General features: G+C 38.7%; 1 protein-coding gene across 1 annotated transcript in view; it reads right to left on the bottom strand.

The window, feature by feature from the left end:
• LOC142488078 (uncharacterized) overlaps window positions 1-17,290 on the bottom strand; it is a 908,622-nt gene extending 891,332 nt beyond the window's left edge. Inside the window, exons 1-13 of the mRNA XM_075588453.1 lie at window positions 17,277-17,290; window positions 16,585-16,829; window positions 16,028-16,304; window positions 13,716-13,858; window positions 13,057-13,333; window positions 10,507-10,751; window positions 9,950-10,226; window positions 7,731-7,975; window positions 7,174-7,450; window positions 5,057-5,199; window positions 4,398-4,674; window positions 2,208-2,350; window positions 1,549-1,825 (exon numbers count right to left, since the gene is read on the bottom strand). Coding sequence (XP_075444568.1) covers window positions 1,549-1,825; window positions 2,208-2,350; window positions 4,398-4,674; window positions 5,057-5,199; window positions 7,174-7,450; window positions 7,731-7,975; window positions 9,950-10,226; window positions 10,507-10,751; window positions 13,057-13,333; window positions 13,716-13,858; window positions 16,028-16,304; window positions 16,585-16,829; window positions 17,277-17,290 — 2,840 coding nt within the window. The remainder of the gene's footprint in view (window positions 1-1,548; window positions 1,826-2,207; window positions 2,351-4,397; window positions 4,675-5,056; window positions 5,200-7,173; window positions 7,451-7,730; window positions 7,976-9,949; window positions 10,227-10,506; window positions 10,752-13,056; window positions 13,334-13,715; window positions 13,859-16,027; window positions 16,305-16,584; window positions 16,830-17,276) is intronic.

The raw sequence follows: 17,290 nt of genomic DNA, 5'->3' as shown, positions 1-17,290 counted from the left end.
GTATGCATATTATTACCGCCTGTCTGTATGCATATTATTACTGCCTGTCTGTATGCATATTATTATCGCCTGTCTGTATGCATATTATTACCGCCTGTCTGTATGCATATTATTACTGCAGCCTGTCTGTATGCATATTATTACCACCTGTCTGTATGCATGTTATTACTGCCTGTCTGTATGCATATTATTATTGCCTCTCTGTATGCATATTATTACCGCCTGTCTGTATGCATATTATTACCGCCTGTCTGTATGAATATTATTACTGCAGCCCGTCTGTATGCATATTATTACCACCTGTCTGTATACATATTATTACTGCCTGTCTGTATGCATATTATTACTGCCTGTCTGTATGCATATTATTACCGCCTGTCTGTATGCATATTATTACAGCCTGTCTGTATGCATATTATTACCGCCTGTCTGTATGCATATTATTACTGCCTGTCTGTATGCATATTATTACCGCCTGTCTGTATGCATATTATTACTGCCTGTCTGTATGCATATTACTACCGCCTGTCTGTATGCATATTATTACTGCAGCCTGTCTGTATGCATATTATTACCGCCTGTCTGTGTGCATATTATTACCGCCTGTCTGTATGCATATTATTACCACCTGTCTGTATGCATATTATTACCGCCTGTCTGTATGCATATTATTACCGCCTGTCTGTATGGATATTATTACCGCCTGTCTGAATGCATATTATTACTGCCTGTCTGTATGCATATTATTACGCCTGTCTGTATGCATATTATTACTGCAGCCTGTCTGTATGCATATTATTACTGCAGCCTGTCTGTATGCATATTAGTACTGCAGCCTGCGGGATATGTGGCATTTTCTATAACAAACTGTGCACAGTTTGATTCTTTAGCTAGAACAGTAATTAGTCGATTTCTGTACATGGAAGGGTTATCTCTGTCTGTGTAATGGCGCTGTGATCACTGTGTGTAGCGGGTGGCAAAGGAGATAACCTGTATTAATATTTCTATTACAAATAAATCTTTATCTTCATGAAGCCAATATATAGTTACATAGTAGATGAGTTTGAAAAAATACATACTTTTTGTCCATCAAGTTCAACCTATGCTAGATTTACACGACAGATACTTTATCCAATATCTGTATTTACAGTATATTGATCCAGAGGGAGGCAAACAAAAAACCCCAGTGACATCATCTAATGATATTTCATAAGGGGAAAAAAAATCCCTTCCTGACTCCAAATTTTGGCAATCAGATTACTCACTGGATCAACATCCTTCCCGTGTTTACTTATTTGGTATATCCCTGTATACCTTTCCTTTCTAATAAGATGTCCAACTTTTTTTGAACAAATCTATTGTATCCGCCATCACAGTCTCCATGGGTAATGAATTCCACATTGTAACTGCCCTTACTGTAAAGAACCCTTTCATTTGTTGCTGGTGAAATCTCCTTTCCTCCAACCTTTGGGGATGGCCCCGAGTCCTTTGTACTGCTCTTGGGATGAATAGAAAGTAGGACAAAGGAAGGAGCATGCTGGTACTCACACAGGGTTGTTGTTGTCTGCAGAGTTTCCGACACGGACCTCAGCCCCTTTCAGACGCTCAGGGCAGCAGTCCTGCCTGTTCGCTATAACAATTGTATCTATCGTATAGCTCTGCTTCAGGTCCAGTCTCCACCAGGGATCTTTCTCATTGTTCGTGTGGGTGCAGGTTTGTGTAGAGAATACACCGTTCTTGTTGCCATCAATAGCTTTGTCAGCAGTAGCAAATGGGATGTAATTGGAGCTTTGACTGGCTTCTCCCAATCTTGCTAAATTTGGCGCTAAAACGAAAACAAGTTATTTTAGACTGGTAACTATTCCAGCTGAAGACAGGCACACACACAAAATACACACTGAGCTGGGGCTGATGTAGTAGCTTCATTGGTAAAGGACTTCAATTATTTTGTCCACAGCCCGGGAAACCCTTTTAATGATGGAATTCCATCTCTGCTGGATTCTTTTTATATGCAGAAAGAGGCCGTGTCGAGATTAGGAGTGGAAGGATTGTAAATGGGCGCTCATGTTTAGAATAGAGGTTTACCAAATGTGAATAACATATACCTTTTTTGTTGCCATCAATAGCTTGATCAGCAGTAATAGCATATGGAAAACCGATGTGATTGGAGCTTTGTTTGGCTTCTCCCAATCTTGCTATATTTGTGCTTGGTGTAACCCCATAGATTTCCACTTCACACAGGGTGAGATACTCTGAGCGTCCAGGAATAACCACACTGACATAACGACCCTCCATCCCCTTGCAGAAAAGAGTAATTATGGGTTTGGAAATGTCGTTGATGGTTTCACATCTGGAGAAGAAGGAAAGAACAGGATATGTAACGAACAGAAACAAATATTTGATGTTACAAAGACATATAAAAGAAAGATAACTGAACTAATTCTAGAAATATATGTATGTACAGAACTGTATGTATGTATGTATATATGTATGTATATATGCATTCAGGTTTTTTCTTTGCTATGTGTATATGTCTTATATTAGTCATTTCTCCTTCTCTATTTCTTTTTAGCCTTTAAGATCTTCTCTATACAGTAAGTCTCAAAAGAATACTGTAGGTGCTGCAGATAAATCCTTGGGAAAGGCTGCAGTGAGGTGCTAAATGTTCATCTGCAAAATCATAATTATATCAAGAGTGACCATTCTTTTGATATTCCTTTCCAGTTGTCCTCTAGCGCACCCGATAACATACTCTATGTTTCCCGATGTTGCCCATTTCCTATCGAAATTTACCACCTGTCTGTATGCATATTATTACTGCCTGTCTGTATGCATATTATTATCGCCTGTCTGTATGCATATTATTACCGCCTGTCTGTATGCATATTATTACTGCCTGTCTGTATGCATATTATTACCGCCTGTCTGTATGCATATTATTACCGCCCGTCTGTATGCATATTATTACCACCTGTCTGTATACATATTATTACTGCCTGTCTGTATGCATATTATTACCGCCTGTCTGTATGCATATTATTACCGCCTGTCTGTATGCATATTATTACCACCTGTCTGTATACATATTATTACTGCCTTTCTGTATGCATATTATTACCGCCTGTCTGTATGCATATTATTACCCCCTGTCTGTATGCATATTATTACCGCCTGTCTGTGTGCATATTATTACTGCCTGTCTGTATGCATATTATTACCGCCTGTCTGTATGCATATTATTACTGCCTGTCTGTATGCATATTATTACCACCTGTCTGTATGCATATTATTACTGCCTGTCTGTATGCATATTATTACCGCCTGTCTGTATGCATATTATTACCGCCTGTCTGTATGCATATTATTACCGCCTGTCTGTATGCATATTATTACTGCCTGTCTGTATGCATATTATTACCGCCTGTCTGTATGTCATATTATTACTTCCTGTCTGTATGCATATTACTACCGCCTGTCTGTATGCATATTATTACTGCAGCCTGTCTGTATGCATATTATTACCGCCTGTCTGTGTGCATATTATTACCGCCTGTCTGTATGCATATTATTACCACCTGTCTGTATGCATATTATTACCGCCTGTCTGTATGCATATTATTACTGCAGCCTGTCTGTATGCATATTATTACTGCAGCCTGTCTGTATGCATATTAGTACTGCAGCCTGTGGGATATGTGGCATTTTCTATAACAAACTCTGCACAGTTTGATTCTTTAGCTAGAACAGTAATTAGTCGATTTCTGTACATGGAAGGGTTATCTCTGTCTGTGTAATGGCGCTGTGATCACTGTGTGTAGCTGATGGCAAAGGAGATAACCTGTATTAATATTTCTATTACCAATAAATCTTTATCTTCATGGAGCCAGTATATAGTTACATAGTAGATGAGTTTGAAAAAAGACATACTTTTTGTCCATCAAGTTCAACCTATGCTAGATTTACACGACAGATACTTTATCCAATATCTGTATTTACAGTATATTGATCCAGAGGGAGGCAAACAAAAACCCCCAGTGACATCATCTAATGATATTTCATAAGGGGAAAAAAAAATCCCTTACTGACTCCAAATTTTGGCAATCAGATTACTCACTGGATCAACATCCTTCCCGTGTTTACTTATTTGGTATATCCCTGTATACATTTCCTTTCTAAAAAGATGTCTAATTTTTTTTGAACAAATCTATTGTATCCGCCATCACTGTCTCCATGGGTAATGATTTCCACACTGTAACTGCCCTTACTGTAAAGAACCCTTTCATTTGTTGCTGGTGAAATCTCCTTTCCTCCAACCTTTAGGGATGAACCTGTGTCCTTTGTACTGTTCTTGGGATGAATAGAAAGTAGGATAAAGGAAGGAGCATGCTGGTACTCACACAGGGTTCTTGTTGTCTGCAGAGTTTCCGACACGGACCTCGGCCCCTTTCAGACGCTCAGGGCAGCAGTCCTGCCTGTTCGTTATAACAATTGTATTTATCTTATAACTCTGCTTCAGATCCAGATTCCACCAGGGATCTTTCTCATTGTTCGTGTGGGTGCAGGTTTGTGTAGAGAATAAACCGTTCTTGTTGCCATCAATAGCTTTGTTAGCAGTAGCAAATGGGATGTAATTGGAGCTTTGACTGGCTTCTCCCAATCTTGCTAAATTTGGCGCTAAAACGAAAACAGGTTATTTTAGACTGGTAACTATTCCAACAGAAGACAGGCACACACACAAAATACACACTGAGCTGGGACTGATGTAGTAGCTTCATTGGTAAAGGACTTCAATTATTTTGTCCACAGCCCGGGAAACCCTTTTAATGATGGAATTCCATCTCTGCGGAATTCTTTTTATATGCAGAAAGAGGCCGTGTCGAGATTAGGAGTGGAAGGATTGTAAATGGGTGCTCATGTTTAGAATAGAGGTTTACCAAATGTGAATAACATATACCTTTTTTGTTGCCATCAATAGCTTGATCAGCAGTAATAGCATATGGAAAACCGATGTGATTGGAGCTTTGTTTGGCTTCTCCCAATCTTGCTATATTTGTGCTTGGTGTAACCCCATAGATTTCCACTTCACACAGGGTGAGATACTCTGAGCGTCCAGGAATAACCACACTGACATAACGACCCTCCATCCCCTTGCAGAAAAGAGTAATTATGGGTTTGGAAATGTCGTTGATGGTTTCACATCTGGAGAAGAAGGAAAGAACAGGATATGTAACGAACAGAAACAAATATTTGATGTTACAAAGACATATAAAAGAAAGATAACTGAACTAATTCTAGAAATATATGTATGTACAGAACTGTATGTATATATGTATGTATGTATATATGCATTCAGGTTTTTTCTTTGCTATGTGTATATGTCTTATCATATTAGTCATTTCTCCTTCTCTATTTCTTTTTAGCCTTTAAGATCTTCTCTATACAGTAAGTCTCAAAAGAATACTGTAGGTGCTGCAGATAAATCCTTGGGAAAGGCTGCAGTGAGGTGCTAAATGTTGATCTGCAAAATCATAATTATATCAAGAGTGACCATTCTTTTGATATTCCTTTCCAGTTGTCCTCTAGCGCACCCGATAACATACTCTATGTTTCCCGATGTTGCCCATTTCCTATCGAAATTTACCACCTGTCTGTATGCATATTATTACTGCCTGTCTGTATGCATATTATTATCGCCTGTCTGTATGCATATTATTACCGCCTGTCTGTATGCATATTATTACTGCCTGTCTGTATACATATTATTACCGCCTGTCTGTATGCATATTATTACTGCAGCCCGTCTGTATGCATATTATTACTGCCTCTCTGTATGCATATTATTACTGCCTGTCTATATGCATATTATTACTGCCTGTCTGTATGCATATTATTACCGCCCGTCTGTATGCATATTATTACCACCTGTCTGTATGCATATTATTACTTCCTGTCTGTATGCATATTACTACCGCCTGTCTGTATGCATATTATTACCGCCTGTCTGTATGCATATTATTACCGCCTGTCTGTATGCATATTATTACTGCAGCCTGTCTGTATGCATATTATTACCGCCTGTCTGTATGCATATTATTACCGCCTGTCTGTATGCATATTATTACCGCCTGTCTGTATGCATATTATTACCGCCTGTCTGTATGCATATTATTACTGCCTGTCTGTATGCATATTATTACCGCCTGTCTGTATGCATATTATTACTTCCTGTCTGTATGCATATTACTACCGCCTGTCTGTATGCATATTATTACTGCAGCCTGTCTGTATGCATATTATTACCGCCTGTCTGTGTGCATATTATTACCGCCTGTCTGTATGCATATTATTACCACCTGTCTGTATGCATATTATTACCGCCTGTCTGTATGCATATTATTACTGCAGCCTGTCTGTATGCATATTATTACTGCAGCCTGTCTGTATGCATATTAGTACTGCAGCCTGTGGGATATGTGGCATTTTCTATAACAAACTCTGCACAGTTATTCTTTTGCTTGAACAGTAATTAGTCGATTTCTGTACATGGAATTGTTATCTCTGTCTGTGTAATGGCGCTGTGATCACTGTGTGTAGCTGGTGGCAAAGGAGATAACCTGTATTAATATTTCTATTACCAATAAATCTTTATCTTCATGGAGCCAGTATATAGTTACATAGTAGATGAGTTTGAAAAAAGACATACTTTTTGTCCATCAAGTTCAACCTATGCTAGATTTACACGACAGATACTTTATCCAATATCTGTATTTACAGTATATTGATCCAGAGGGAGGCAAACAAAAAACCCCAGTGACATCATCTAATGATATTTCATAAGGGGAAAAAAAAATCCCTTACTGACTCCAAATTTTGGCAATCAGATTACTCACTGGATCAACATCCTTCCCGTGTTTACTTATTTGGTATATCCCTGTATACATTTCCTTTCTAAAAAGATGTCTAATTTTTTTTGAACAAATCTATTGTATCCGCCATCACTGTCTCCATGGGTAATGATTTCCACACTGTAACTGCCCTTACTGTAAAGAACCCTTTCATTTGTTGCTGGTGAAATCTCCTTTCCTCCAACCTTTAGGGATGAACCTGTGTCCTTTGTACTGTTCTTGGGATGAATAGAAAGTAGGACAAAGGAAGGAGCATGCTGGTACTCACACAGGGTTCTTGTTGTCTGCAGAGTTTCCGACACGGACCTCGGCCCCTTTCAGACGCTCAGGGCAGCAGTCCTGCCTGTTCGTTATAACAATTGTATCTATCTTATAACTCTGCTTCAGATCCAGATTCCACCAGGGATCTTTCTCATTGTTCGTGTGGGTGCAGGTTTGTGTAGAGAATAAACCGTTCTTGTTGCCATCAATAGCTTTGTCAGCAGTAGCAAATGTGATGTAATTGGAGCTTTGACTGGCTTCTCCCAATCTTGCTAAATTTGGCGCTAAAACGAAAACAGGTTATTTTAGACTGGTAACTATTCCAACAGAAGACAGGCACACACACAAAATACACACTGAGCTGGGACTGATGTAGTAGCTTCATTGGTAAAGGACTTCAATTATTTTGTCCACAGCCCGGGAAACCCTTTTAATGATGGAATTCCATCTCTGCGGAATTCTTTTTATATGCAGAAAGAGGCCGTGTCGAGATTAGGAGTGGAAGGATTGTAAATGGGCGCTCATGTTTAGAATAGAGGTTTACCAAATGTGAATAACATATACCTTTTTTGTTGCCATCAATAGCTTGATCAGCAGTAATAGCATATGGAAAACCGATGTGATTGGAGCTTTGTTTGGCTTCTCCCAATCTTGCTATATTTGAGCTTGGTGTAACCCCATAGATTTCCACTTCACACAGGGTGAGATACTCTGAGCGTCCAGGAATAACCACACTGACATAACGACCCTCCATCCCCTTGCAGAAAAGAGTAATTATGGGTTTGGAAATGTCGTTGATGGTTTCACATCTGGAGAAGAAGGAAAGAACAGGATATGTAACGAACAGAAACAAATATTTGATGTTACAAAGACATATAAAAGAAAGATAACTGAACTAATTCTAGAAATATATGTATGTACAGAACTGTATGTATATATGTATGTATGTATATATGCATTCAGGTTTTTTCTTTGCTATGTGTATATGTCTTATCATATTAGTCATTTCTCCTTCTCTATTTCTTTTTAGCCTTTAAGATCTTCTCTATACAGTAAGTCTCAAAAGAATACTGTAGGTGCTGCAGATAAATCCTTGGGAAAGGCTGCAGTGAGGTGCTAAATGTTGATCTGCAAAATCATAATTATATCAAGAGTGACCATTCTTTTGATATTCCTTTCCAGTTGTCCTCTAGCGCACCCGATAACATACTCTATGTTTCCCGTTGTTGCCCATTTCCTATCGAAATTTACCACCTGTCTGTATGCATATTATTACTGCCTGTCTGTATGCATATTATTATCGCCTGTCTGTATGCATATTATTACCGCCTGTCTGTATGCATATTATTACCGCCTGTCTGTATGCATATTATTACTGCCTGTCTGTATACATATTATTACCGCCTGTCTGTATGCATATTATTACTGCAGCCCGTCTGTATGCATATTATTACTGCCTCTCTGTATGCATATTATTACTGCCTGTCTATATGCATATTATTACTGCCTGTCTGTATGCATATTATTACCGCCCGTCTGTATGCATATTATTACCACCTGTCTGTATACATATTATTACTGCCTGTCTGTATGCATATTATTACTGCCTGTCTGTATGCATATTATTACCGCCTGTCTGTATGCATATTATTACTGCAGCCTGTCTGTATGCATATTATTACCGCCTGTCTGTATGCATATTATTACCGCCTGTCTGTATGCATATTATTACCGCCTGTCTGTATGCATATTATTACCGCCTGTCTGTATGCATATTATTACTGCCTGTCTGTATGTATATTATTACCGCCTGTCTGTATGCATATTATTACTTCCTGTCTGTATGCATATTACTACCGCCTGTCTGTATGCATATTATTACTGCAGCCTGTCTGTATGCATATTATTACCGCCTGTCTGTGTGCATATTATTACCGCCTGTCTGTATGCATATTATTACCACCTGTCTGTATGCATATTATTACCGCCTGTCTGTATGCATATTATTACTGCAGCCTGTCTGTATGCATATTATTACTGCAGCCTGTCTGTATGCATATTAGTACTGCAGCCTGTGGGATATGTGGCATTTTCTATAACAAACTCTGCACAGTTATTCTTTTGCTTGAACAGTAATTAGTCGATTTCTGTACATGGAATTGTTATCTCTGTCTGTGTAATGGCGCTGTGATCACTGTGTGTAGCTGGTGGCAAAGGAGATAACCTGTATTAATATTTCTATTACCAATAAATCTTTATCTTCATGGAGCCAGTATATAGTTACATAGTAGATGAGTTTGAAAAAAGACATACTTTTTGTCCATCAAGTTCAACCTATGCTAGATTTACACGACAGATACTTTATCCAATATCTGTATTTACAGTATATTGATCCAGAGGGAGGCAAACAAAAAACCCCAGTGACATCATCTAATGATATTTCATAAAGGGAAAAAAAAATCCCTTACTGACTCCAAATTTTGGCAATCAGATTACTCACTGGATCAACATCCTTCCCGTGTTTACTTATTTGGTATATCCCTGTATACATTTCCTTTCTAAAAAGATGTCTAATTTTTTTTGAACAAATCTATTGTATCCGCCATCACTGTCTCCATGGGTAATGATTTCCACACTGTAACTGCCCTTACTGTAAAGAACCCTTTCATTTGTTGCTGGTGAAATCTCCTTTCCTCCAACCTTTAGGGATGAACCTGTGTCCTTTGTACTGTTCTTGGGATGAATAGAAAGTAGGACAAAGGAAGGAGCATGCTGGTACTCACATAGGGTTCTTGTTGTCTGCAGAGTTTCCGACACGGACCTCGGCCCCTTTCAGACGCTCAGGGCAGCAGTCCTGCCTGTTCGTTATAACAATTGTATCTATCTTATAACTCTGCTTCAGATCCAGATTCCACCAGGGATCTTTCTCATTGTTCGTGTGGGTGCAGGTTTGTGTAGAGAATAAACCGTTCTTGTTGCCATCAATAGCTTTGTCAGCAGTAGCAAATGTGATGTAATTGGAGCTTTGACTGGCTTCTCCCAATCTTGCTAAATTTGGCGCTAAAACGAAAACAGGTTATTTTAGACTGGTAACTATTCCAACAGAAGACAGGCACACACACAAAATACACACTGAGCTGGGACTGATGTAGTAGCTTCATTGGTAAAGGACTTCAATTATTTTGTCCACAGCCCGGGAAACCCTTTTAATGATGGAATTCCATCTCTGCGGAATTCTTTTTATATGCAGAAAGAGGCCGTGTCGAGATTAGGAGTGGAAGGATTGTAAATGGGCGCTCATGTTTAGAATAGAGGTTTACCAAATGTGAATAACATATACCTTTTTTGTTGCCATCAATAGCTTGATCAGCAGTAATAGCATATGGAAAACCGATGTGATTGGAGCTTTGTTTGGCTTCTCCCAATCTTGCTATATTTGAGCTTGGTGTAACCCCATAGATTTCCACTTCACACAGGGTGAGATACTCTGAGCGTCCAGGAATAACCACACTGACATAACGACCCTCCATCCCCTTGCAGAAAAGAGTAATTATGGGTTTGGAAATGTCGTTGATGGTTTCACATCTGGAGAAGAAGGAAAGAACAGGATATGTAACGAACAGAAACAAATATTTGATGTTACAAAGACATATAAAAGAAAGATAACTGAACTAATTCTAGAAATATATGTATGTACAGAACTGTATGTATGTATGTATATATGTATGTATATATGCATTCAGGTTTTTTCTTTGCTATGTGTATATGTCTTATCATATTAGTCATTTCTCCTTCTCTATTTCTTTTTAGCCTTTAAGATCTTCTCTATACAGTAAGTCTCAAAAAAATACTGTAGGTGCTGCAGATAAATCCTTGGGAAAGGCTGCAGTGAGGTGCTAAATGTTGATCTGCAAAATCATAATTATATCAAGAGTGACCATTCTTTTGATATTCCTTTCCAGCTGTCCTCTAGCGTACCCGATAACATACTCTATGTTTCCCGATGTTGCCCATTTCCTATCGAAATTTACCACCTGTCTGTATGCATATTATTACCGCCTGTCTGTATGCATATTATTACTGCCTCTCTGTATGCATATTATTACCGCCTGTCTGTATGCATATTATTACCGCCTGTCTGTATGCATATTATTACTGCAGCCCGTCTGTATGCATATTATTACCACCTGTCTGTATACATATTATTACTGCCTGTCTGTATGCATATTATTACTGCCTGTCTGTATGCATATTATTACCGCCTGTCTGTATGCATATTATTACTGCCTGTCTGTATGCATATTATTACTGCCTGTCTGTATGCATATTATTACCGCCTGTCTGTATGCATATTATTACTGCCTGTCTGTATGCATATTATTATCGCCTGTCTGTATGCATATTATTACCGCCTGTCTGTATGCATATTATTACTGCAGCCTGTCTGTATGCATATTATTACCACCTGTCTGTATGCATGTTATTACTGCCTGTCTGTATGCATATTATTATTGCCTCTCTGTATGCATATTATTACCGCCTGTCTGTATGCATATTATTACCGCCTGTCTGTATGAATATTATTACTGCAGCCCGTCTGTATGCATATTATTACCACCTGTCTGTATACATATTATTACTGCCTGTCTGTATGCATATTATTACTGCCTGTCTGTATGCATATTATTACCGCCTGTCTGTATGCATATTATTACAGCCTGTCTGTATGCATATTATTACCGCCTGTCTGTATGCATATTATTACTGCCTGTCTGTATGCATATTATTACCGCCTGTCTGTATGCATATTATTACTGCCTGTCTGTATGCATATTACTACCGCCTGTCTGTATGCATATTATTACTGCAGCCTGTCTGTATGCATATTATTACCGCCTGTCTGTGTGCATATTATTACCGCCTGTCTGTATGCATATTATTACCACCTGTCTGTATGCATATTATTACTGCAGCCTGTCTGTATGCATATTATTACCGCCTGTCTGTATGCATATTATTACCGCCTGTCTGTATGCATATTATTACCGCCTGTCTGTATGGATATTATTACCGCCAGTCTGTATGCATATTATTACGCCTGTCTGTATGCATATTATTACGCCTGTCTGTATGCATATTATTACTGCAGCCTGTCTGTATGCATATTAGTACTGCAGCCTGCGGGATATGTGGCATTTTCTATAACAAACTGTGCACAGTTTGATTCTTTAGCTAGAACAGTAATTGGTCGATTTCTGTACATGGAAGGGTTATCTCTGTCTGTGTAATGGCGCTGTGATCACTGTGTGTAGCTGGTGGCAAAGGAGATAACCTGTATTAATATTTCAAATACAAATAAATCTTTATCTTCATGAAGCCAATATATAGTTACATAGTAGATGAGTTTGAAAAAATACATACTTTTTGTCCATCAAGTTCAACCTATGCTAGATTTACACGACAGATACTTTATCCAATATCTGTATTTACAGTATATTGATCCAGAGGGAGGCAAACAAAAAACTCCAGTGACATCATCTAATGATATTTCATAAGGGGAAAAAAAATCCCTTCCTGACTCCAAATTTTGGCAATCAGATTACTCACTGGATCAACATCCTTCCCGTGTTTATTTATTTGGTATATCCCTGTATACCTTTCCTTTCTAATAAGATGTCCAACTTTTTTTGAACAAATCTATTGTATCCGCCATCACAGTCTCCATGGGTAATGAATTCCACATTGTAACTGCCCTTACTGTAAAGAACCCTTTCATTTGTTGCTGGTGAAATCTCCTTTCCTCCAACCTTTGGGGATGGCCCCGAGTCCTTTGTACTGCTCTTGGGATGAATAGAAAGTAGGACAAAGGAAGGAGCATGCTGGTACTCACACAGGGTTGTTGTTGTCTGCAGAATTTCCGACACGGACCTCAGCCCCTTTCAGACGCTCAGGGCAGCAGTCCTGCCTGTTCGCTATAACAATTGTATCTATCGTATAGCTCTGCTTCAGGTCCAGTCTCCACCAGGGATCTTTCTCATTGTTCGTGTGGGTGCAGGTTTGTGTAGAGAATACACCGTTCTTGTTGCCATCAATAGCTTTGTCAGCAGTAGCAAATGGGATGTAATTGGAGCTTTGACTGGCTTCTCCCAATCTTGCTAAATTTGGCGCTAAAACGAAAACAGGTTATTTTAGACTGGTAACTATTCCAACAGAAGACAGGCACACACACAAAATACACACTGAGCTGGGGCTGATGTAGTAGCTTCATTGGTAAAGGACTTCAATTATTTTGTCCACAGCCCGGGAAACCCTTTTAATGATGGAATTCCATCTCTGCTGGATTCTTTTTATATGCAGAAAGAGGCCGTGTCGAGATTAGGAGTGGAAGGATTGTAAATGGGCGCTCATGTTTAGAATAGAGGTTTACCAAATGTGAATAACATATACCTTTTTTGTTGCCATCAATAGCTTGATCAGCAGTAATAGCATATGGAAAACCGATGTGATTGGAGCTTTGTTTGGCTTCTCCCAATCTTGCTATATTTGTGCTTGGTGTAACCCCATAGATTTCCACTTCACACAGGGTGAGATACTCTGAGCGTCCAGGAATAACCACACTGACATAACGACCCTCCATCCCCTTGCAGAAAAGAGTAATTATGGGTTTGGAAATGTCGTTGATGGTTTCACATCTGGAGAAGAAGGAAAGAACAGGATATGTAACGAACAGAAACAAATATTTGATGTTACAAAGACATATAAAAGAAAGATAACTGAACTAATTCTAGAAATATATGTATGTACAGAACTGTATGTATGTATGTATATATGTATGTATTTATGCATTCAGGTTTTTTCTTTGCTATGTGTATATGTCTTATCATATTAGTCATTTCTCCTTCTCTATTTCTTTTTAGCCTTTAAGATCTTCTCTATACAGTAAGTCTCAAAAGAATACTGTAGGTGCTGCAGATAAATCCTTGGGAAAGGCTGCAGTGAGGTGCTAAATGTTGATCTGCAAAATCATAATTATATCAAGAGTGACCATTCTTTTGATATTCCTTTCCAGTTGTCCTCTAGCGCACCCGATAACATACTCTATGTTTCCCGATGTTGCCCATTTCCTATCGAAATTTACCACCTGTCTGTATGCATATTATTACTGCCTGTCTGTATGCATATTATTATCGCCTGTCTGTATGCATATTATTACCGCCTGTCTGTATGCATATTATTACTGCCTGTCTGTATGCATATTATTACCGCCTGTCTGTATGCATATTATTACCGCCCGTCTGTATGCATATTATTACCACCTGTCTGTATACATATTATTACTGCCTGTCTGTATGCATATTATTACCGCCTGTCTGTATGCATATTATTACCGCCTGTCTGTATGCATATTATTACCACCTGTCTGTATACATATTATTACTGCCTTTCTGTATGCATATTATTACCGCCTGTCTGTATGCATATTATTACCCCCTGTCTGTATGCATATTATTACCGCCTGTCTGTGTGCATATTATTACTGCCTGTCTGTATGCATATTATTACCGCCTGTCTGTATGCATATTATTACTGCCTGTCTGTATGCATATTATTACCACCTGTCTGTATGCATATTATTACTGCCTGTCTGTATGCATATTATTACCGCCTGTCTGTATGCATATTATTACTGCCTGTCTGTATGCATATTACTACCGCCTGTCTGTATGCATATTATTACTGCAGCCTGTCTGTATGCATATTATTACCGCCTGTCTGTGTGCATATTATTACCGCCTGTCTGTATGCATATTATTACCACCTGTCTGTATGCATATTATTACTGCCTGTCTGTATGCATATTATTACCGCCTGTCTGTATGCATATTATTACTGCCTGTCTGTATGCATATTATTACCGCCTGTCTGTATGCATATTATTACCACCTGTCTGTATGCATATTATTACCGCCTGTCTGTATGCATATTATTACCGCCTGTCTGTATGCATATTATTACCGCCTGTCTGAATGCATATTATTACTGCCTGTCTGTATGCATATTATTACGCCTGTCTGTATGCATATTATTACTGCCTGTCTGTATGCATATTATTACTGCAGCCTGTCTGTATGCATATTAGTACTGCAGCCTGCGGGATATGTGGCATTTTCTATAACAAACTCTGCACAGTTTGATTCTTTAGCTAGAACAGTAATTAGTCGATTTCTGTACATGGAAGGGTTATCTCTGTCTGTGTAATGGCGCTGTGATCACTGTGTGTAGCTGGTGGCAAAGGAGATAACCTGTATTAATATTTCTATTACCAATAAATCTTTATCTTCATGGAGCCAATATATAGTTACATAGTAGATGAGTTTGAAAAAATACATACTTTTTGTCCATCAAGTTCAACCTATGCTAGATTTACACGACAGATACTTTATCCAATATCTGTATTTACAGTATATTGATCCAGAGGGAGGCAAACAAAAAACCCCAGTGACATCATCTAATGATATTTCATAAGGAGAAAAAAAATCCCTTCCTGACTCCAAATTTTGGCAATCAGATTACTCACTGGATCAAAATCCTTCCCGTGTTTACTTATTTGGTATATCCCTGTATACCTTTCCTTTCTAATAAGATGTCCAACTTTTTTTGAACAAATCTATTGTATCCGCCATCACAGTCTCCATGGGTAATGAATTCCACACTATAACTGCCCTTACTGTAAAGAACCCTTTCATTTGTTGCTGGTGAAATTTCCTTTCCTCCAACCTTTAGGGATGGCCCCGAGTCCTTTGTACTGCTCTTGGGATGAATAGAAAGTAGGACAAAGGAAGGAGCATGCTGGTACTCACACAGGGTTGTTGTTGTCTGCAGAGTTTCCGACACGGACCTCGGCCCCTTTCAGACGCTCAGGGCAGCAGTCCTGCCTGTTCGCTATAACAATTGTATCTATCTTATAGCTCTGCTTCAGGTCCAGTCTCCACCAGGGATCTTTCTCATTGTTCGTGTGGGTGCAGGTTTGTGTAGAGAATACACCGTTCTTGTTGCCATCAATTGCTTTGTCAGCAGTAGCAAATGGGATGTAATTGGAGCTTTGACTGGCTTCTCCCAATCTTGCTAAATTTGGCGCTAAAACGAAAACAGGTTATTTTAGACTGGTAACTATTCCAACAGAAGACAGGCACACACACAAAATACACACTGAGCTGGGACTGATGTAGTAGCTTCATTGGTAAAGGACTTCAATTATTTTGTCCACAGCCCGGGAAACCCTTTTAATGATGGAATTCCATCTCTGCTGGATTCTTTTTATATGCAGAAAGAGGCCGTGTCGAGATTAGGAGTGGAAGGATTGTAAATGGGCGCTCATGTTTAGAATAGAGGTTTACCAAATGTGAATAACATATACCTTTTTTGTTGCCATCAATAGCTTGATCAGCAGTAATAGCATATGGAAAACCGATGTGATTGGAGCTTTGTTTGGCTTCTCCCAATCTTGCTATATTTGTGCTTGGTGTAACCCCATAGATTTCCACTTCACACAGGGTGAGATACTCTGAGCGTCCAGGAATAACCACACTGACATAACGACCCTCCATCCCCTTGCAGAAAAGAGTAATTATGGGTTTGGAAATGTCGTTGATGGTTTCACATCTGGAGAAGAAGGAAAGAACAGGATATGTAACGAACAGAAACAAATATTTGATGTTACAAAGACATATAAAAGAAAGATAACTGAACTAATTCTAGAAATATATGTATGTACAGAACTGTATGTATGTATGTATATATGTATGTATATATGCATTCAGGTTTTTTCTTTGCTATGTGTATATGTCTTATCATATTAGTCATTTCTCCTTCTCTATTTCTTTTTAGCCTTTAAGATCTTCTCTATACAGTAAGTCTCAAAAAAATACTGTAGGTGCTGCAGATAAATCCTTGGGAAAGGCTGCAGTGAGGTGCTAAATGTTGATCTGCAAAATCATAATTATATCAAGAGTGACCATTCTTTTGATATTCCTTTCCAGTTGTTCTAGCGCACCCGATAACATACTCTATGTTTCCCGATGTTGCCCATTTCCTATAGAAATTTACCACCTGTCTTTATGCAT

Source organism: Ascaphus truei, chromosome 2 (genome assembly GCF_040206685.1).
Source record: "Ascaphus truei isolate aAscTru1 chromosome 2, aAscTru1.hap1, whole genome shotgun sequence".
Taxonomy (NCBI): Eukaryota; Metazoa; Chordata; class Amphibia; order Anura; family Ascaphidae; genus Ascaphus; species Ascaphus truei.
The sequence above is the reverse complement of the archived record's forward strand: the minus strand, read 5'-3'. Positions and strand labels throughout refer to the sequence as shown.